Here is a 21,721-nt window from a genome sequence, read left to right on the forward strand (position 1 = left end):
TTAGGGTGTTGCTGGACGGGGTGTGAGGTAACACTGACAACCTGTATGTACCCAGTGAGGGCACTTGGACTGTGGGTTGTGCCCGCCTAGGGTGTTGCAGGATGGGGAGTGAGGTTACACTGACCCCCTGCATGTACCAGTGTGGCACCTGGGTCGTGGGTTGTGCCCGCTTAGGGTGTTGCCGGACGGGGTGTGAGGAGGTAACACTGACCCCCCGTATGTACAGGTATGGCAACCAGCCTGTGGGTTGTGCCCTTAGGGTGTTGCTGGACGGGGTGTGAGGTAACACTGACACCCTGTATGTACCCAGTGAGGGCACTAGGGCTGTGGGTTGTGCCTGCTTAGGGTGCTGCAGGACGGGGTGTGAGGTAACACTGCAGCCCTGCCCCGTGACTCCCGCCAGCTGACCCGGCAGGCACGCAGGCCGCACACCCTATCCCTGGCGGCCCAGTCGCTGTACTGCGCTCCTAGGACTTTGCCCGGGGGGCGGCGCACACTGCGGTCGGGAGGCGGCGGCTGCGGGACCGGGGATTTATCAGACGAGACGGGAGGCTCACGCAGTTCCACCCTGCCGAGCCGCGGACCCTGGAAGTATGCAGGCCCGGAGCCCCACTACCGCTCCCGGAGGAGGAGGCCGCCTGTCCGTCCTCCAGAGACATCTCGTATCCTTCTGTCAGCGGCGAGACATGGCAGGAAGAGCGCCGCGCGGGGCTGCTAGTACCGGGGGCGGCCGCGGGCACCTACCGCACAGTGTACTCTGTAGAGCCGTGCGGGGCTGCTAGTACCGGGGGCGGCCGCGGGCACCTACCGCACAGTGTACTCTGTAGAGCCGCATGCACCTCGGACATTGCTGTGTGCATAGGGACTGATCAACGGAACCATTAGTGCGGCTTCTGGGCTGATGCTGCTGGCCGTGTTGCCGGCCTGCTGCTTCTAGGGGCAGATCTGTGTTGTAGGGTGGTGTCATATCTGTATTCGGGGTTCCCCTTTCCTGCTCCGTTTGTGGAGTAGGAAAGGGGAATCCCCAGGGCCAAACAGAACTGACCAGCGTGAAGCAGACCCCATTAAGTATAATGTGGTCTCCACGCTTTCCGCCCGGCTGGCCTTCGGAAGGAAGATGAAGCGCAGCATGCCGCACTCTGTCTTCTGGTATTCTGAGCCGGATCTGCGTCAAAGTGGCTCCGGCGCCGATGTGCAGCGCCGTCACACAACCAGATTTCCATTTCGGAATCTGCTGACGGCCGGAGGAGCCGCAGCAAATGGCATGCATTGAAGGTATGGAAAAACTGCTTTTGCCTTCACACGCATGGAAACGAATTGCGATTCCCGCGAGCCGAGGGACTCCACGCAGACAGACGGCATTGAAGCCAATGGAGGCGTTTGGCCCATCTGCTATTGACATTGTGGATAGGCTGTGGGACCAGCATCATCGCCTAGTGACGGCGCAGGAATTACTGAACGTAGATCACCATTGGGTTCTGTGGGGACTCAGGTCTGCTTCCATAGAACCACAAAGAGTCAGGGCTGGAATATAATGTGGGCACCTTACAAATACATGGCACCCGTTTGTAGGAGATGGGCAGGGTCTTTTCACTAGTCTGGCATACAGCTGGGCCATTTGGCTGAAAACTAAAATCTCTACTTTTATTTTTTAATCTCTGATTTCTCTTGTGTTTTTGTTGCTAAAGAAGCTTGAATTACTAAGACACCTGTTTGTTTTTTTTTTTACATATGCAGAAATTCCTTAAAGAGGTTCTGTCAATAAAAAAAAAAATCAATACTCACCTATTCCTCCCCCATCAGTCTTCTTACCGCATCTTCTCCTCGCTGATCTTCTCCTGGCTCCCCGGGTCACCTCACCTCCAGCCGGTCGGATTCTCTTCCTCCTGTTTTGAAGCGTCCATTGGCTTGGCATTCTTCTTTGTTCATTGCCTAGGAAGGAATGCCGCTGTATTACTGAGACTGTGCATGCACGCTGTCTCACCGCGAGTGTTCATATACTATGGCAGAGAGGCGGTGCGCATGCGCAGTCTCTGCAATAGCTCGGCACTGCCTGTTAGGCTATGAACGCTACGTTACTAGTGACATAACATGCATTGCCCTGCAGGAAGGAGACTGCAGAGAATGGACGCTTCGTCATCGGAAGACGAAGAATCTGCCTACTGGAGGTAATGTGACCCAGGGGACTGCAGGAGCTAGGAGAAAATCAGCGAGGAGAAGATGCAGTAAGCAGTCTGACGGGAGAGGAATAGGTAAGTAAAGAATTTTTGTTTTCTAATGACAAAACCCGTTAAATGTATACTGATCAGAATTGAATGGTACAGTTATGATAATCCGTACTTATCAAGGAATTTCTGTGTATGCAATTCCCACATCTAAAAGAATGGGGTATTAACTTTATCTACACATGACGGATGGGACTCCACAACCCAAAGACATCCCAGCACCCAATGTATTATGCACACACCCCATCATAGCTTCTATATACTGTCATCACAACCCTGCTTCCCGACATCCTGTATACCAGAATTGAGCTTACTGCATAGATATGTTACCAATTTCACTACATACATACGATACCAGAACCAAGCTGAAAAACATATCCACTAGCAATTTTAAATAAATGCTTCCAACAGGCTGAACTACGGTAGATGGACACAGGCTGAATTAGTTGGACATCGTCTTCATTCAGCCTAACATACTATATTTCTATGTAATAGTGCAATTCACACATATCTTACTAAGTCCCGGTAGAGAAATAATAATGCAAAAAAAATAAATAAATGAATAAGTGCATCGAGTTTTCCTTCTCATGTATTTAGAAAGCCACATACTTGGTTTTCAGTATCAACTACATTCAAGTTGAAGGGGGGGGGGGGAGGGGGGCAGCACTGGTCAGCTGGTTTCTCTCATGAAGGTGCACAAGCTCAGCTCCTCCTCTCCTTTCAGAGGCTGTGTAGCATAAACACACCCACTCAGTACTACACAGCTATCTCATCCTCTCTCTGAATATCTACTTTCCTCTCCGTGCTCATAAGTGCAGAAAATTCACCCAGTGTGAATTACAGCCCTCTGTAATAGTAACTTTCTCTGCTCTCTGTTCTGATCTCCGCTATCACCTGGCACTGTCATACAGCCCTCTGTAATAGCCAGTGGAAAAGCAGTGATCCCACCTTCACAAAGGGGAGCAAACTAGAGTAGAAGCTGTCAGTTTACTCTGACTGATAGAATTTACTAAGATTTCTATCCTCCGGGCTGCAGTGCCTTGGAAAATAGTAGAAGCATAGAAAGCAAGGAAACTAAAATTTTAATGAAAATCGATTACAAGAATTCTTCATTTCCAAAAACATTGATTAAAAGAAAAAGGTGCAAAGGTGTACATAGCCTTTTAACCGCTTAACGACACAGGACGTAAGGTTATGTTCTACATGTTTGGGGTGTATATGGAGGGAGATCGCAGGATGATCTCCCTCCATACAATGTGGGCGCTGGCTGTTTCTTAGTCGTCACCTGCCTGCGACAGCGGTTCACACGGCTCATCAGAGCTGTTAGCCTTTTAAATGCCGCCGTCAATTCTGACAGGGGTATTTAAATCCCCTGACCAATGTTCCAGGATCCCATGTAGGTGTCATGGCAGCCAGGGGTCTATTGAAAGGCCCAGGGGCTGTCTTAGCAGAATGCCTATCAAGCCATGCCCGAGGCATAGCTTGATAGAGTGCCTGTTAGAATGTGTTATAATGTAATGCTGTGACATTACATCATATTGCAGGAGCGATCAAGGTATCACAAATTGTTGTCCCCCCGGGGAATAAAACAGAAGAAGTAAAAATTAAGTTTAAAAAAGTTCTACTAATTATTAAAAAAGAAAAAGGGAATAAAAGTTTAACCCCCCACCCACTGAAACAGTCACGGGTTTTGGAGCGTCTTACCCGCATGCTTTAACCCTTTCCAATCCACTGTCTGACCCCTGAAGACATTATGATTTAAGACTGTACAGCTCCGATGTTGGAAGACGTCCGTCGGGGTTCTCTTACTGTATATTGCCAGCCTCTCTGCTGTTGGAGCCTATCTAACGTGTCACCTCATGCAGTACTGGCTTTAGCCAGCAGATAGCGCCGTTGTATAATGGCCGAAAAAGAGTAAGCCCCCCCCCCCCCCTAGGAAAACCAGAATACAAATTGGATTGGAAAGGGTTAAGGTTGCGCCCAGTGCCTCCCATAGAGAGGAGCATGTCCGCAACAGAAAAAAAAATGCTGCCAGGGAATCTGTGCTGCAGCGCAAACTTTACCGCGATGGATTGGCCGCTAAAAACATCCCCTAAAAAGGCTGTACTGAGCCTCCACTTATTTCAACGGGGCTTGTCAGACGAGCTTTTTAGCATTTCTAACGCCGTGCTAATTGAACGCTGTTTGTTCTATTTTAGACCCAGCGTAATGCTGAGGTGCATTAAAAACGCTGTCAAATGCATTTAAAAATGTTGTAAAACGCCACGTTTGAAAACCGCCTGTGTGAGACCGGCCTTACTGGCCTTTTGGAGCGTTCTTCTAATCTTTTTATCACTGTTGTGTTACTAAAGTTAAACCATGAACTTCAGTCTCTACATGTTCGCTTGTACTTTACACAGCGCAGGCCGCTGATTTCAATGTGCAGAGAGAAATTGATTTGATATTGTAGCGCATCAATCCTGACTCAGGGCTCATTCATATGACTGTATCCGTAAAACGCGGCATGCTTTACCGGTCTGTGTATGGCGGCGGAGACTGCGTATGGCAGTGCGTTCACTGCGCATGACCGCGAATCTCAGTGGGACTCTGTCTATTTCTGTTACATTCCCCACTCTACTTCATAACTGAGTTGCGTATAAAACCGCTGCCCGTATGCAATGTATTGTGTATGAACAGCATTGCATATAATTTATAGGGCTAACGCTGCGTGGTATACAGAAAAATAGAGCATGCTGCGATCTATTTCCGAGGGTGTCTACACACTAATGTGCGCGGATCAATTAAAGTCCATTTACTTGCATTGATTCCATTCACCGCGGCCATGCATCATTGCTCTAATATGCGCCGATATCACAGCGTGTGAATGAGCCCTAAGGGCCCACAGAGGTGTATGTGTCCCACGTATTAGGCGGTGCTAAAATCCCATTGATTTCTATTAGACCACTCGCACCTTTTTTTTTTTTTCACATGCGTGAAAAACAACAGCATGTTGTATTTTGATGCGTGTTATATGCACCACTATAGGCTACTGGGATTTAACATATGCAATAAATACGCTTCTTACCCCACAGTGACATCAGAATGATTTGGGTGCTGGCCAAGCATGCATGGTTGGCACTCCAGTCATATCTATGGTGCTAAGGTAAATATTTGAGTGCTTGCCGCTGCAGATTTTGGAGCGGAACTCCGGGAAGAACGTTCTGCTGCAGCATTTTCCGCCTTGTGAAAAATCCACATTGAAAGCTGCATGTCTACCATGTGGATGCTGATGTGGAGTCGAGAAGGGAAGCATTCTGCCAGGTGTTCTGCATCAAAACCTACGTTTAGTCCTGTGGATTTCGGTGCAGATTTTGATAGCAGAATGTTCCGCATCATTTTACAGACTATTCTGGGGGTGCGGACGCACCCTAGCATGCTATGACAGTTCACCTAACCTTATTAGTGGATTACAATTGCCTCTACATGTAAGGACATCTAGGTTTGAGGTGTGCTGAACATTGTGATCATAATGCTGTTTGTAAATACAGTCGCTCAGGTGTTGTGTTATACCTCTCTGTCATGGCTGTGTGGAGCACTGAAGTATACACTTTATTTAGTGTAGAGCCAGTGTTTATACACGGCCATCTGTTAACCCCGCACCTTTCAAGTCCTGTTAGTGCTGCGTCTGGGCACATATATATTTTGGAATTTTTTTTTCTCCACTTATTTCTTTCTTTAATGTGAAAAAGAATTGTATTCACCTTACATAGAGATTCAGACTGCGGTTCCCTTATCAGGACAGGTTTCAAGTGCCACTTATGCACCAAACTTTTGGTAAGTTTATTTTTTATTTTTCCACTTTGCAGCATTTTATATTTGGAAGGGGAAAAAAAGCGGTAAGCCTGGGAAGCTCCCTTGGAATAATTAGTTGAAGTATGATGGAAGTAAAATAACTATTACTACACAGCAGCAGAAATAATGGCATTTACTTATTTTAAAGTCTGTCCGCCAATTATGCCTCATAAATACAGATGAGCGAGCACCGAAATGCTCAGGTGTTCGTCACTCGAGCCGAGCTTTTTGTAATGCTCGAGAGCTCGTTTCAAGTAATGAACCCCATTGAAGCCAATGGGAGCCTCGAGCATTTTTTAATAGACCTGCGGCTGCTGCCGGCGACTCCATTGAAGACAATGGTCTGCCGGCACCCCTGAATTGTTTTTCATGGAAGGGCTGTACATATAAGCCCTTCCCTGAAAAAGAATTTTAGTGTAAAAAAAATAATAAAAAAACATACCTGTCCGCTGCTGCCGTGACACCCGCGGGGATGCAGAACACATCTGCCACATGCGGCAGATGTTTCCTTCATCCCCGCTAGTAAAAAGAATTCCCTGCTGCTGCACCTGCCACATCTGTGACAGATGCAGCAGAGGAATTCTTCAGTTCCCTACCGCAGCTGTCACACATGACAGCTGCAGTAGAGGATCCTGTTGCCGGTTCCCTGTCATTGGATTTCAGGGAAGGGCTTTAAATATATGCCCTTCCCTGAAAAAACTGTAAAAGTAGTGTAAAAAACAAAAAAAATACATACTCTCCTCCCTTCCGCTGCCGGGGCTCAGCCGTGTCTTCTCTGCACTGTCCCCGTCTCTGTAGTGCTGTTCTATCAGCAGGTGGGGATTTAAAATCCCCGCCTGCTGAAATAGTTGATTTTGATTGGCTGAGGCGCTCAGCCAATCACAGGCAGCAGCCGCGGCTCCATTGAAAACTATTTAGGGTGTGTCCTGTTCATCCGCACTATATAACAAGACTGTACTCATTTTGCACAGTTTTTTTTTTTTTTTGCTAAAGTGTATGCAAAATACTATTTTGCATACACTTTAGCAAAAAATAAACATGTGGGGAGGAGAGTGTTAAATTTTCTCGAGCACCATTTGGTGGTCGCTCGAGTAATGAGTACTTTCGAGTATGCTAATGCTCGAATGAGCATCAAGCTCGGACAAGCATGCTCGCTCATCTCTACTCATAAAGTACTGCCAAAACTAGTTAGCCACCATGAAGAGATCCTCCCTCTAAATTATGTTTCCCTGAAAAAAGCAGGCATGAAGGAGATAGCGGCGCCTTCATGCCCCATGTGCTCTAACTCAATAAACTGCAATCCATCTGATGGGCTGTCTTGTAGTGGTCTAAGCTGTCTCCAAAGTATTACACAGCTCCTTCCATTGAAGGGAGCTATAGATGTTAATCACTAGGTATGGGGAGAGGATGTGTATTACTGACAACAAATACTGTTTCCCCGAAAATAAGACAGTGTTTTATATTAATTTTTACTCCAAACGATTTAACTTTTTTTACGTGTATAGCTGCCTGGATGCTATTTACATTGACTTTTTTATTAACTGTAACTAGGACTTAATTTTGAAGTAGGGTTTATAGTTCAAGCATCCTCAAAAATCATTCTGCATCCTCAAAAATCATGCTAGCTCTTATTTTTGGGGTAGGTCTTACTCTCAGGGAAACTGGGTAGTTTGGCCCACCATGAGCTGCAAAGCTGCAGACTGGACTTAAGGCCCATTTACACGCAAAGATGATCACTCAAAATTCCTTCAAAAGATAGGAAGATTGACAGTTTGAGCGATCATTTTGCATAAGCTGCTAATGGGCACTAATGCCTATTAGCAGCTTATTACCTTCATTTGCATGTAAATAAGCCTCCGGAGCTGTATCCATAGAACAGTAGGTGGTCTGTTCTCTGCATACAGCTCCTTTTGTTCTGCTGTGGGGCTGCCTGCTTAATACAATGTAATCAGCGCTCCCGTGGAAAAACGCAGCATGCGGTCCCTGCTATCAGCTCTCCGACTGAACTATGGATTTTATGCTCACCTAAACATCATCCTTCAGCTCAAGCGTGAAAGATGGGAGCATTTGCACACAACGATTATCGCTCAAACTATGGCTTTTGAGCGATAATCGTTCACTGTAAATTGGGCTTTATTGCATCTTATTTACATACAGCATATTGGGCATATAAACGCCGCTAACTAAGGTATGATTGAGCTTCTCTTCACAGTCACTAACTAGTTTTGGCAGTATCTTATGGGGCATATTTGGCTTGCAGACTTCCTTTAAACTTAAAGCAGTTTTCCAAGTTATATTGTTTTAAAAAACACAGCTGCCCATAGCCAAAATTAATAAGTAGTCTATACTCGCCCATCCCGGCTCCCTACGGTTTCAGTGCCACACCTCCGTCTTTCACACCGTGTCTGTAGTCAGCCTGTATGTATAAATGATATCAGAGGCTTCTGCAGCCAATCACAGGCCTCAGTGGTCAAACACAGAAGTCTCCGATTGGCTGCAGCAGCCTGTGATGTCTCATCAAAGGGCTAACTACAGCCTTTAAAAAGCACTGGAGTGGAGAACGGAGCAGAAGCTGCAGGTAGCGGGGATGGGGAGCGGGGACGGGTGAGTATGAGCTGTTTTTATTATTTTTGTCCATGGGCAGCTATTTTTAAAAAGAATAAACTATAACTTGGATGAAGCCTTCTTCATTGGTAACATCAGCTACAAGCTAGGGGGCAACAGTCATTAGAGGCAGAAAACATGAGGCTACATGCCTCCACAACACCATAACCTATGTACAAAGATCATCGTTAGGCCTGTTTCACACGAGCATTTTAGGGGTGTACATGTGTGTCAATAATATGGATGTTTGTCCTATCTTGACTGCAGGTCGACTGCTCCGCGCTTAAAGCACCGTAGATTCTTGTGATGCTCGGAGTTCGGATCAGGAGACCCCGTGGTCAGGATACTCCATCTATGTTATAGATGTATAAATGCATGTATGACATGCTCATGGGAACCTGGCCTTAGGGTGTGTTCACACAAAACAGAAAGTGGGGCAACATTTCCATAATGGAAAGTCCACACCAAAATCCGCATCAAAAATCTCTGCAAAATGTGTACTAGTAGCATGGATGTTGACACAGCTGTTGGTAGCATGGATGTTGACACAGCTGTTGGTAGCATGGATGTTGACACAGCTGTTGATGCAGATGTGCTGCAGATTTCACCCTTTCAGTTCACTGTGTGAATACAGCAGTAGACAACCTGTTACCTTTAGGTCCTTCTCTTGCCATTTGCATTTAACAACCGTCTGATGTTGGTTCTGCTACTTTGCTTCCTCCCAACAGCTACACCTTGGACAATGACCTCCTGACCACCGAGCAGAGACAGTTCTATGAGGAGAATGGATTCCTTGTAATAAAAAACCTGGTGTCACACAAGGACATAGATAAGTTTAGGTGGGAACATACATTTTATATAACTCTTCTTCTACAAGATACGTATGTGATTTAGTAGCTTGTGCTGTGGCTTAAAACTAGCTTGGCATCTATAGAAAAATATACTGTCTTTGTTTGATTTGGTTTTTTCCTTTGCAGTGGGGAAGGGTAGGAATAATATGGAATGAAGAAGTGATCCTCCATTGTTTTCAATGGGGAAACCACGCATCGTATCTAGCACGTGATGCGATGCTGCCGCCGGCCCCAATTGCACACAATGGGAGATAGAATGCGCCACGATGCAGGAAAACATCGTTCATGCATATGACCCCATTCCGAAAAATGGGGTTCATATTTGAGAATCTCGCCCGTGTGAAGCCGGCCTAATTGTAGATTGTAGGCTTTTATGAAGAGGTTGGTTTTCAGGTTGTTTTTGAAGCTTCCCAAGCTGGTGGAGAGTCTGATCTGTTGGGGTAGCGCATTCCACACCATAGGTGATACACTGAAAAAACCTTGAAAACAATTGTGTGGGGAACAGACCAGAGGGGAGCAGAGGAGGAGGTCTTGTGAGGACCAGAGATTATGTTTGGGGAGTTATCAGAATATTAGGTCAGAGATGTAAGGAGTGGATAGGTTGTGAACAGACGTGTGTTATTTATAATGTCTTAGGCTGGGTTTTCTAGATGATGTGTAGCCAGTGAAGGAATTGGCAGAGGAGAGAGGCAGGAGAGTACTGGGGGAGAGGTGGATTACCCAGGTAGGTAGAGTTGAAGATAGATTTGGGGTGGGAAGGGGGCCAGCATTGGATATGAGGCCGCAGAGAACGATGTTGTAGTAGTCTAGATGGGAAATGATGAGGGCATGGATGATAATGCATACTTTGGGATTCTGGATGGAAGAGAGGTAACACCGGGGCCAGAGATGGATTTGATTGTAGTCTGCATAAATGTGGTACTGAAAATCATGGGATTATATGAGCTGTCCTAGGCCAGAGGTGTAGATTGAGAAGAGTAGGGGTCCTTGGGTAGAGCCTTGAGTAACATTAACAGAGAGGCCGAAACGAAGATATGTTGTGTGAGTGGGGGACACAAGAGTTCGCTCAGTGAGATACAAGAAGATCTGTGAGAGGGACACGTTTGCAAGGGTTACAGGGACTGTAGGTTGAAGCTTATCTGATGATGTTGATTTTGTGTTTGCAGCAGTTAGTGAAGTCTTTGACCGAAATGAGAGACGTGGGAGTGTAGGGGGGGAGCATAGAAGGGAATTGAAGTTGTAAACTAATGATGTTCAACAGAGGCGAGTGCAGATTTGAAATCGAGGATGGGTTGTTTGTACGTTGTCAAGCCTTCTTTGGAGTGGATTTTCTTCCAATAGCTCTCTGCAACCCTGAAGGCAGATCTCAGTTTTTTTGTCAGTTCAGTGTGCTGAGATTGTCTGAATTATGATCTGTTTGTAGTTTTCATTATGCAAATTTTAAAAAAATTCACTGGAGATTACTATTCTTTCCAGGGAAGTATTTGAGAGAGTTTGCAAGAAAGAATTGACAGCACCTGGAATGGTTGTAATGCGAGATGTGGCCATTGCTAAGTCAGAGTTTGTTCCAGACCAAAAAGCCATTACAAAAGTCCAGGACTTCCAAGAGCTACCTGAGCTGTTCGAATACTGCAGCCTACCACAGGTATATTTCTAGAGACATGTGGATTAGGTCCCCTATTAATTTCAGACTATATCAGTTAATTGAGGTTATCTCAGCACATTAAAGATGAAATTTGTGTAAATGTACTTCCAACACTTTAAAGGCCATGGACACCTTGCACTGAATTTCTGTTTATTGTTCGTTTAGTTCATAGATGTAAAATTCCTACCGTTTTGTTGTTGTAGAGCCTGTGCAACGTCTTCACACATTTAGCGGTTGCTGCTGCTTTTGACATACACCGGATAGAATACGGCTCCTAGTTTTATTGGCTCTCTTCTTTCCCCTCCCTCCTTAGAAATAGCCACAGGGAGGGGTAGTAGGTTTTACTACTCAGTGTGAAGAGTGGAAAGCATCCATGTCTTTGGGATGGGAGGGAGCAGACTATAGATGGGTATGTAAGCACACACAATGCAGTCTATAGAAGGAGGAGGAGGGCGAATCATAGAGGCTGTGTAGAGCAGAGCACTAATGGAATCCCTCAGCATCAGTGTCTAGCAGCATGAGGGAGAAGAGATCCCTCATGGGCTCTAGTAGAAGAAATAAATCCTGGAATCTGACTGTGCTGATACATAAGAGCTAGTGAAGTCAGTAGCATCCTGGACACACAGAATTCACATCCAGCATGTATTGCTGAGAATACCACATCCTTTGGAAAAGCCTGAAACTAGGAGCAGGTTGCAAACTGTACATTAGGGAGTCTGAAAATAAGTGAAGGAATGAAAATTGCAGCCTGTAACTTAAGGGCCATTTACACGGGACGGGTTCTCTACACACACTGTACAAGCGCTAACGACTTTAGCAGTGACGTCAGCGCTCATTCAGTCGTTTAGACAACTCTCGTCCCATCTAAATGGGACATTAGTACAGCTTTTTAACTCAGCGTAACCTATAACGTATCTATAGCTTATTTCATGGTCTTAAAACTTGACGGGAGTTTGCATAATACGCTGAGGGTACAGTCCCACAGGGCTCATACTGTGCTTTGCTTCTTGGAGAGTATGCAGCACCTAACCTTTGATGCAGTGGAAACCTGAGTGTCTGTAGGTCTTTAGTATATTGAAATTTAGGTCGTTCCCAGCAGAAAAAGACCACTTGTTCCATCTAGTCTGCCCTTGCATCTTGTCATTTTTCCTCTTATATTAGAATAGGTATATCTTTAAAGCAATCTGTGCCCTTTTCATCGTTGCACGCTCAATATTTTCTTTAAATATTTGTATTTAAGAGATTGGCATGAAATATCTCTATTTTGAAATCTTGTTCTTTCCTCTTAGATTGTGCAGTATGTGAAGTGTTTCACCGGCCCCAACATCATGTCCATGCACACCATGCTGATAAATAAGCCTCCAGACGCAGGTAAGTGGCTTCTCAAATGCAGATATAATGGGAGTCATAGCAGATGGTTTTTTTGTTAAATCACGGAAGTTCTTATTTCTATTCCTTGTATTTGTTGCAAAATATTCAGTAATAGAACAAGAGAAAACAAATAAAAACTGATTGGCAGGTTTTTAGTATAATTTTCATATCTAACTGCAATTCCTGATTATTCACTGCATATAAATGCTATTTATTTCCTCTTATAAACGGCAAGTTAAGGTCATATCTCTTCTAAAATATGTCCCTTCTACTAAGGACTATATGTCAAGCGGTACTGTGTACAAAGTCCACTGCTACTATTAGACTTCCCCATAGCTCATCCCCCCGGTACTATACATTAAAAATGGAACCTGACAGGGCTGCCCATTATCTCTTTTATTTGTACTATGTATAGAACCACTAGTTTCATTGGTTCGGAGGAATCCAGATATACGTGGCATGATGGTAGAAACACTGAATTTAAGTGTTCTCTCTTGCCGACTATATTTTATTAACTTTAATCCACCTACATGTTAAACTTCCAAATCTACAGGCTTTGTCCACAGAGTTTGGTCATCTTTCAGGCTATAAGGTAAATACAGCGAAGACCGAGGCCTTGGCTCTTCACATCCTACAGAGCACTTGTTTTTTCTGAAAAGTAATTTTCATTACCAGAAGCAAGATTTGCCTTTGAGATATCTAGGTGTTAACCTAACTACAAGCCAAACCTCTGTATGCCAAAAACAATCTTATGAACTTTACAGACATCCGCAATATGCTTAATATAGGTCATAGTCTTCTATTATCCCTGTTTGGGAGAATCACAGCAGGAAAAGTAACTATTTTACCCAAATTGAGGCATCTATTTGAAGCACGTCCTATTCCAATCCATGGAGGAACTGAAATCTATACAGGCCTCAATGCTCCACTTTATCTGCAGGTAGAAGAGGCATAGCATCCCTAGACAGGGTATATAGCAGATAATCCACTGGAGGCCTGCAGTCCCTGATATACAAAAGTATTGTTATTGAAATCACAGTGTCCGTTTAAGGCTCATTTCATAGCACAGGTTTATAAAACAGGGAGATAATCAGTGGTTTAAGAAGACTTTCCAATGGATCTGATGAACAAGCCAATCAGGAGAATCCCTGCAGCTGGTGGGGTAGAAAATCTCCTTGCCAGGCCAAAATAATAGGTGATGGCTGTCAGAAGAGCTGTGGGGTAAACAGCAATGCCTTCTGTAAGCCTCTCTACGGGGTTTATCAAATTATTATTTACACTGGCTAGTTGTACACTTCTAATACTTGGTCTCATAGATCTTCTTAAGATGGAACATCAGTGTGATACCCTAATAGGGTATACCCACTTGTAAGTTTATTTGCTTCTTCTAAACAGTCATTGAAAATGCTGCTCAAGACCCCCTTTCCCTGTATGCCCCAGGGTAGAGTGCCACCTAACACAACCATGTATTACATAGTCACCTACTCTTTTGAATGGTCACTACTTGGGAGATGTGATATTACATGGTGTCAACTGGCTGCTTCCCTTGATAACTGCTGATGGTTGGGGACTGAGGAAACCAAACCTATGGCAATCAGCTATTCACTTAGGCAGTTTCATTCTATGGATGCTTTCACACTGGCAGAATTATGAGGTTCTAGGATTCCGCACCCAAATCTGCAGGGATAAATACAGATTTTAATGCAGAATTGCCAACATATTCTACTATTTTCAATTCTGCATCAAAATTTAATTTTGATGAATATTCTAAAATGTTGTCATGGAATAATTCCACCCGTGTGAAAGCGCCCTAAGAATGTACTGTCCAGTTGGGAAAACCCCTTTAGGTAAGTTGGTAAATATTTTGCCCTTACTAGCTGCTTGATGAGCAGAGAAAATTGGGTAAGTAACAAAATACGTCATATCCATTTCTCTAGATTTCAGTTTTTTATACAACTTGAATTTTTTGGTGTTCATATTCTCCAAAGTAAGAAATCCAGTGAACATTTAAGTAGACAGACTGATCAATGTAATTTCCATTTTTCTGTATATCCCTTTTATTCCAGGTAAAAAGACCTCTCGGCACCCGATGCATCAGGATCTGCACTACTTCCCATTCAGGCCTGCAGACCGCATTGTTTGTGCGTGGACAGCAATGGAGCGTATTGACCGAAGTAATGGATGTCTTGTGGTTCTTCCAGGAACTCACACGGGGGAACTCAAACAGCATGACTATCCAGAGTGGGAGGTACAGACCATTTATTTGGTTAATGAATATAGCAGAGTTTACCATTAGGGGAAATGTTGATGACTGTTCTCCTGCATGCTTTTTTTCCTACTTCAATATGTACACTTCCTCAAAAGTAGAAATTCTGAAATCTGTCTAAAAACCTCACTGCACTGAAATTCATTCCACTTTTCTGGACACTTTTGAAAAGTGGAGTGAGAGGTGTAACATCTGTTCTTTTTGGCACAAATCAATAGTAAATTCATTGAAATTGAATGGAGACCATAACAGTAAATGTGCCCGATGTGTATAAAACATCTAGTGATTGTTTTGATGAAACCTTTATAGACCGTAGGGCACATTTGGTGGATTAGGAGAGCCATGTACTGCACCAGGGAGAAAGGACATTGTAAGCTGCTGCCGGGCAGTCAAACAGTACTGCCCGTGGGGCATCTGATGGGTAAGGTTCTACTCACAATGGGGCAGATTTACTATTGCAAATACACATGTTATTTGATGCAGATTGTGCCATACAAATGTCTTACGTGCCTTCCACCAAATTTATTATGTTTTAGACACTTTTTATATCTCATGAAAATACAGGTGTTGCTTTGTTAGAAGGAGGCGTGGCTCAGCAGAAAAGAGGCGTGGCTTAAATATATCATCATGCTTTAAAAAAAAAAAAAATTTTGGTGCAAAAAGTGCTCTAATCTGAGCCAGCTAGTAGTTGATATAAGGATAGACAGAGGTGACTAAATATGGATTTGATTTATCGTCCATCGTTACTGTTTGTGTGCTTTTACATAGAGCGATTGCTGTTCGTGTCTGGGGGCATTAAAGCGCGCACACCCTGCAAAGTTAATGGGCGAGTTGTTGAAAAACAAATGATTGCCTGTTTACACCAGACGATGATAACCAATGACTATTTTTTTGGTGAGCTGAAATGAATCGACTAGTGAATGAATTCTCGCTCCTCACACTGTTGGCGGACATGTTTACATGCAACAACTATTACTTACATTTGCTTGGTTGAGCAATCATTTGGATGACAGTTGTCCCTTAACCAGTGGGACACATTTGGTGCATTTTACGACTGTGTAGTCTGGGTTTGCTCTGTCGAACTACTAGACAACTTTATACTTAAAGGTCCACAGCAATTCTGAATCTTGGAGTGCTGTGGACTTCTGAGCGGATTGAGGACTGTTTCGAAGTCCTCTTCTGGCACCCTATATTGTGGATTGCGGGAGCATTTATTATAACCGTGTTAGTAAATCTCCTACATGACTTTCTGAGTTGGGCGTGAGGCATGATCTGCAGCTCTTCCAAGTTATTGGGCTCAAATCTGTATAGGGGGAGCCCATGGCATTCTCTAGTAATATTTTAGGAGCATCTTATAAACGTTTATGTTTAATAAGCTCTTCCCTTATGACCAAAGCACTTCAAAGCCTTATTCATTTAAAGTAGCTAGGTGCATAGATGTATGATTTTAAACTTTCACTTGCAGTAATATGAATGAATTTCCTTTTTTTTTTTTTAGGGTGGGGTCAATAAGATGTACCACGGAGTTCGTGATTATGATCCAAGCCTTCCTAGAGTGCACCTGACCATGGAAAAGGGAGATACTGTGTTCTTTCACCCCATCCTTATACATGGATCTGGAATGAACAGGACAGCTGGGTTCAGGAAGGTAAAAAGACCGCACCACATAAATAATAACCACAATTGTTGATTAGTGGAGCTTTATATTTCATTATATTTGTATTCTCCATATGAAAATAGACAACTGCTTTTGTGTTTTCTTGTTATCACAGGCAATTTCCTGCCATTATGCCAGTTCAGATTGCTACTATATAGATGTCAAGGGAACAACTCAGGAAAATATTGAGAAAGAGGTTATAGAACTTGCATTGAAACGCTATGGAGTGGAGGAGATTCTCTTGAAGGTATGGTATTGCCATGTTGTATGAATTACACATCAGTTGTTTGTTTAAATGAGTTGATACTCTTAACCCTTTTCAAGCCACTGTCTGACATCTGAAGACATTCTGATTGAAGGCTGTACAGCTCCGACGTCGGAAGACGTCCGGCAGGGAATTCTTACTGTAGATTACTGGCCGCTCTGTTGTCGGGGGCCTCTCCAGCATGTCCCATACTGCAGTACTGGCTCTAGCCAGCAGATGGAGTCATTGTATAATGGCAGAAAGAGAAAGCCCCCTAGGAAACCCTGAATCGAAAATTGGATTGCAAAGGGTTAAGGAAGCACAAAAAGTATTTACAGTTTGTAAATATCATCCTGCCATAATGTAGTCCCTAAGGAATAAGCTCAGGGATCATCACAAGACTACTGTATTTGTACACTACAAGAGGCACTGTTTAGCAAGACAAAATCTTGCTAAAAAGTGTGTGTGTCCTATAGTGCAAAGTCAGACCCCCACCAACACCACCACCACTTCCTTACTGATCAGTCAGACCACTGATAAACCACCTACCAGATCATTCTTGTGTGCTGGATCTGTGTTGGTACCCCCGAACGGAGTCTACAGCACAGATGTGTTCTAGGTTTACCCAAAAAATAATAAAGCAGGACAAGCAGATGCTATAGAGCAATATGGAGGAATCACATGACACGAGAAACCTTTATGTACATAACTAAATGTAATGCGGTATCTACCTAAACCATTGCAATTTGTTACCATTGTCAAAAAATAAGGTCACATTAGTTTAACAGGGGTGGACTCTAAGACATTTAACCCTCTCATCTACCATAGAATATAAACCAAGGAGGAGCTACCTTAGATCACTACGGTTAGTGACAACACCTCCACTTTTTTAGATCACCAAGGAGGTTTTAATTTTATATAAAAATTTTTTGCTTCTAGCTTTTGTTGTCTATAGCAGGGGTGCGTCTTTTAGTCTGATGCATCTTATAGTCCAAAACATATGGTATGTTTTTTCCATGTGTTCTTATAGCTGCCTCTGGAGGTATTGTTAGAATTGGATTTGGATATAGGACCACAAACTTTTCTCATTTTTCACACACTTCACATATTTTGTCATTCATTTTCTAACTTTAGACCTCAGATGAGCAGTGCTCCTAGCCCTGCATGGAAAAGACCAATACTAGTTGCAGGCCAGTGAATACCTCTGTAAATTGTTTGCATCTTCTTTTGGTCTTTCCCCATGCAGTGCTAGGAACACTGCTCCGAAGATAAAATGTAAGATTATGTAATCATTGTAGTGCATTTTAATGTACACACGTTCTTCCTTCACGATTCATTTAATGCACTGTGTATTATCTTGGTCCTTCACAGGAAATTGAATTCTTTAAAAATCAGCAGTTTTTTTAAATTTTCCTTTTCGTTTTTTCATCCTAGCATGTCAACATCACTATCTGAGGGTGTGTCTTTTATGGGATGAGCTGTATTTGTAATAGTCTATATAATCTATTGAAAAACATTTAACCACAACTATGACATCATCATGATTGTGACATTATCACGATTATGACATCATTGTGACTGTGACACCATCGTGATCATGACATCTGCATGTCTATGACATCATTGTGATTGTGACATCACCGGGATTTTGACATAATCATGATTGTGAAATCATCATGTTTATGACAGTACCGTGATTGTGACATCATAATGATTATAGCATCCTCCTGATTGTGGCATAAGAAGTAAACAGTAGGACAGAACATACGAAGGTTTTTTCAAATGCTCATAAGGTTTATTTGAACAGTCTAGATGTTCACATTAAGTACACAATTTGCAACGTTTCGGGCTCAATGCCCTTTGTCAAGCATATGAAGAAACTTAAAAGTTATTGATTAAAAAATTCAGCCTGGATATAGGTAACATCTAACAGTAGGTCAGACTGTCAAAGAACTCCTGTGGTATGGTATGCAGAGGGGACCTCAGTCGCCAGTTAGGCTCCCTTCCACAGGTTGTTCCTGACATGCTGCGTCATTAGAGAGATGGGCTTTAACATGTCAGCATGGCCTTTTGTTAGTGTCTTAAGTGCAGCTATTGCACCTTCTTTATGAGACAGAGATGCAGAGTTTGTGATTTCAATTCTATAGGATGGTATTCCTTTTAAGTGGCAGGGATACTTGGGGAGGCTGATGTTTCCTGTGGGCAATTGATTAGGATCATGATAATTGTGACATCATCATGATTGTGAAAAATCACAGACCTGCTTTCCTAGGGAATTAAGATAGTTGCATCATCATGATTATGACCTCATTATGATTGTGACATCTCCATGTCTATGACATCATTGTGCTAGTGACATTGTTATAAGTATGAAATAATTGACAGTCGTCAATAACTAATGTTTAGGGGAAAACTTTTAAAAATCTTATTTCTCACGTTGAAGACAGGAATTGTACAGCCAAAACAGAACAAAATGATTCTTACACCACCATGATTATGACATAATTGTAATTATGATATAGTCATTGTGACACCATTGAGTTTATGACATCATTGTTGTAACATGATCATGATTGTGCCATTGCGATTATGGCATCATCTTGATTATAATATCATGACTATGACATCATTGTGATTGTGACATCTGCCTTTCTATGATATCATTATAACTGTGATATCATTGTGATTGTCACCAAGAAGAAAGAGACCCAATAATTAGAAACACCGGGCTCCGTTAGTCCACGGAGGGCAAAAGGAGACCAATAGCTGTAACCCTTCCTTAAAATGTAACGTTTGTTGTATAAATAATAAAATCTAATAAGACTAATTTAAAACTGAAGAATACATGCACCTATTAACCCCTTAATGACCAGGGTGTTTTGTTCTTAAAGGACCAGACATATTTTGGGGATTTTACCCATGTGGTGGTTTTACTGCCCTATTTTTTTTTTTTTACTTCAGCTACCAAAATTATTTTTGTGCTGTTTTTCTTTCCGTGACATATAGGGCTACTTTCAATTACTGTTTTTCAGGGGGGGGGGGGGGGGGTTTGTTTTATTGGGGGTAAAAAGCTATATATATTTTTTTATATTCATAGTTTATTTTTAAAATTATTATAGTTACGCTAAAATGAAGTACAGAAATGGGTTCCTCCATTTTGCTTTGGATGTTTTGATATATAATTTGTATAGTTGTTTATTAGAGGGCGCATACGGTGACTATTCTGGTTGAGGTCGGTGGTGGGTGATATTCTTATTTTTATATATATATTTTTATTTTATGTGTACAAGGGAACTGAATTAAAATGTACAGATCTATTCCCCCACCCAACATTAAGTATAGTGAGGTCTGGCGCGCTGCCAGCATGCCGTGTGGCATTTTCCCGATGGCATATCACCGCAGTATGCTGCACTCTTTTCTCCAGGTTTCTGTGCCACATCGTTGTCAGAGGAGTCTCCAACACAGATGTGAACATAGCCTAAGGGTGCATTCACAGGTTGCTGATTTGCTGCAGGTTCTGTTCCAGATTTTGGTGCAGATCTTGAATTCAATTGAAAGGGTAAAATCCATAGTAGTTCCGCACCTAAATCTCCATGAAGCAAATACATGTGCACGCCTCCTAACCTGTAAAACGGTGCTCAAGTGACAATATAATTTAGTCCTCAAATTGCAACTTCCTTTGCACATGTGACCACTTGCATCCATCAATATTGCATTCTTGATCCTCCTTTGTGTTTTCATTTGTCTTTTTTCTGCATGATAGATACACATGTATTGCAAGAGTTGTCATTTGTGTTGCTGACATTTTCTCTTTGCCTCAGGATGCTTGGATGGCAAAAGGGCGTCTTGTACAAGGAGAGAGAATCAACCTTTAACTGATGTCCTGCTTTCTTGTGCTACAAAGAACAACACAAGTCCCTCAGATGCTTCCATTGTACACATACTCTTTGATTGCTATTCAAGAACAGAAATGATGTCTTGTTTAATTAAGATAACTAGTACTCAGTGGAAGTAAATAAGATGTGTGTTCTAAATTCTGATAGTCATATGATGAATGGATTTGTTAATGGGCAAAACGTCAGAGCATCAAATTGATAACTACATGTATATGCAAAACAGCTGCATGATAAAGAATCCCATTTTTTTATTCTAATACTCAACTTATGCAAATATAACAATTTGCAAGAAACTTTACAGCACTTTTAAAGAGGTTTTACAGACAATTTCAGTAGTTGATCAGCTGTGGTCTGCCGCTCGAGACCTGCACTAATCATCTTTTCGGGCGGCCACTGTCACTGACAAAACACAGAGGGCATGGAGTAGAAGCAGATCGATCACACCCCTGTGTAGTGGCCAGCGCCGGTAACTGAAGGTGCAGATCTCATTGATTTTAATAAGAACTGGACCTGCAATTGCCAGCACTGCTCACTACACAGGGGTCAGAACAGTCCACTTCCACTCCGTACCCTGTTTATTCTGTTGGTGACAGCAAGCACCTGAACGTCTGATTGGCTGGGACCCTAAGTGGCCAACCCCAGCCAGTCAACTATTGATGACTCATCTTGGGAATTGCCTGGAAAATCCTTTTTAAGATCTTTATTAATTTTATAACCACTATTCTTTTGTTTTAATGTTCCAGCCAGTGAAGAATGTTTAATGTGTTTGATCTATTTTTGTATAATTTAAATAAAGCAGAATATATTGGCATAGGTCTGTCTGTCCTCTTATGTTCTCTTTTGTGATTGTAATAACCAATATTTATGATCTGTTCTCTTTCTGTATATTGAACTTCACAAATGTAGTTGGCTCTTGCCCGCCACCCCTTGTCTCAAGAATGATTTGTGTTTCTCATACTGGGCAGCAAATTGGGCAGTATCCACCGAGTTGCAGAATAGTTTCTCAGTAGCAGAACTCTATTGTGTGTGAAGACCGTAATTACAGCACTATCTTAGGGCCCATTTACATGGAAAGATGATCACTGAAAAATCGCTCAAATGGCAGTCTCAATTTTGAGTGATCACTTTGCA

General features: G+C 42.8%; 1 protein-coding gene across 1 annotated transcript; it reads left to right on the forward strand.

Annotated features, from left to right (window-relative positions):
* Positions 1-378: 378 nt before the first annotated feature.
* Positions 379-21,401, forward strand: PHYH (phytanoyl-CoA 2-hydroxylase). The gene is made up of 9 exons (XM_066592036.1): positions 379-662; positions 5,983-6,038; positions 9,389-9,499; positions 10,988-11,156; positions 12,446-12,527; positions 14,594-14,775; positions 16,292-16,441; positions 16,566-16,697; positions 20,516-21,401. Exons 1-9 carry the CDS (start codon positions 594-596, stop codon positions 20,567-20,569), a joined length of 1,005 nt encoding a protein of 334 aa, XP_066448133.1. The 5' UTR covers positions 379-593; the 3' UTR covers positions 20,570-21,401.
* Positions 21,402-21,721: the final 320 nt, after the last annotated feature.

The sequence above is a fragment of the Eleutherodactylus coqui genome, chromosome 2 (genome assembly GCF_035609145.1).
Source record: "Eleutherodactylus coqui strain aEleCoq1 chromosome 2, aEleCoq1.hap1, whole genome shotgun sequence".
In the NCBI taxonomy this organism is placed as follows: domain Eukaryota; kingdom Metazoa; phylum Chordata; class Amphibia; order Anura; family Eleutherodactylidae; genus Eleutherodactylus; species Eleutherodactylus coqui.

Excerpts from the sequence above, each read along its gene's own strand:
- PHYH (XM_066592036.1), top strand. The coding sequence starts at position 594 with ATGCAGGCCCGGAGCCCCACTACCGCTCCCGGAGGAGGAGGCCGCCTG. Across the intron at positions 6,039-9,388 it reads ACTTATGCACCAAACTTTTG|CTACACCTTGGACAATGACC; the intron begins GTAAGTTTATTT and ends TCCTCCCAACAG. Across the intron at positions 14,776-16,291 it reads ATGACTATCCAGAGTGGGAG|GGTGGGGTCAATAAGATGTA; the intron begins GTACAGACCATT and ends TTTTTTTTTTAG.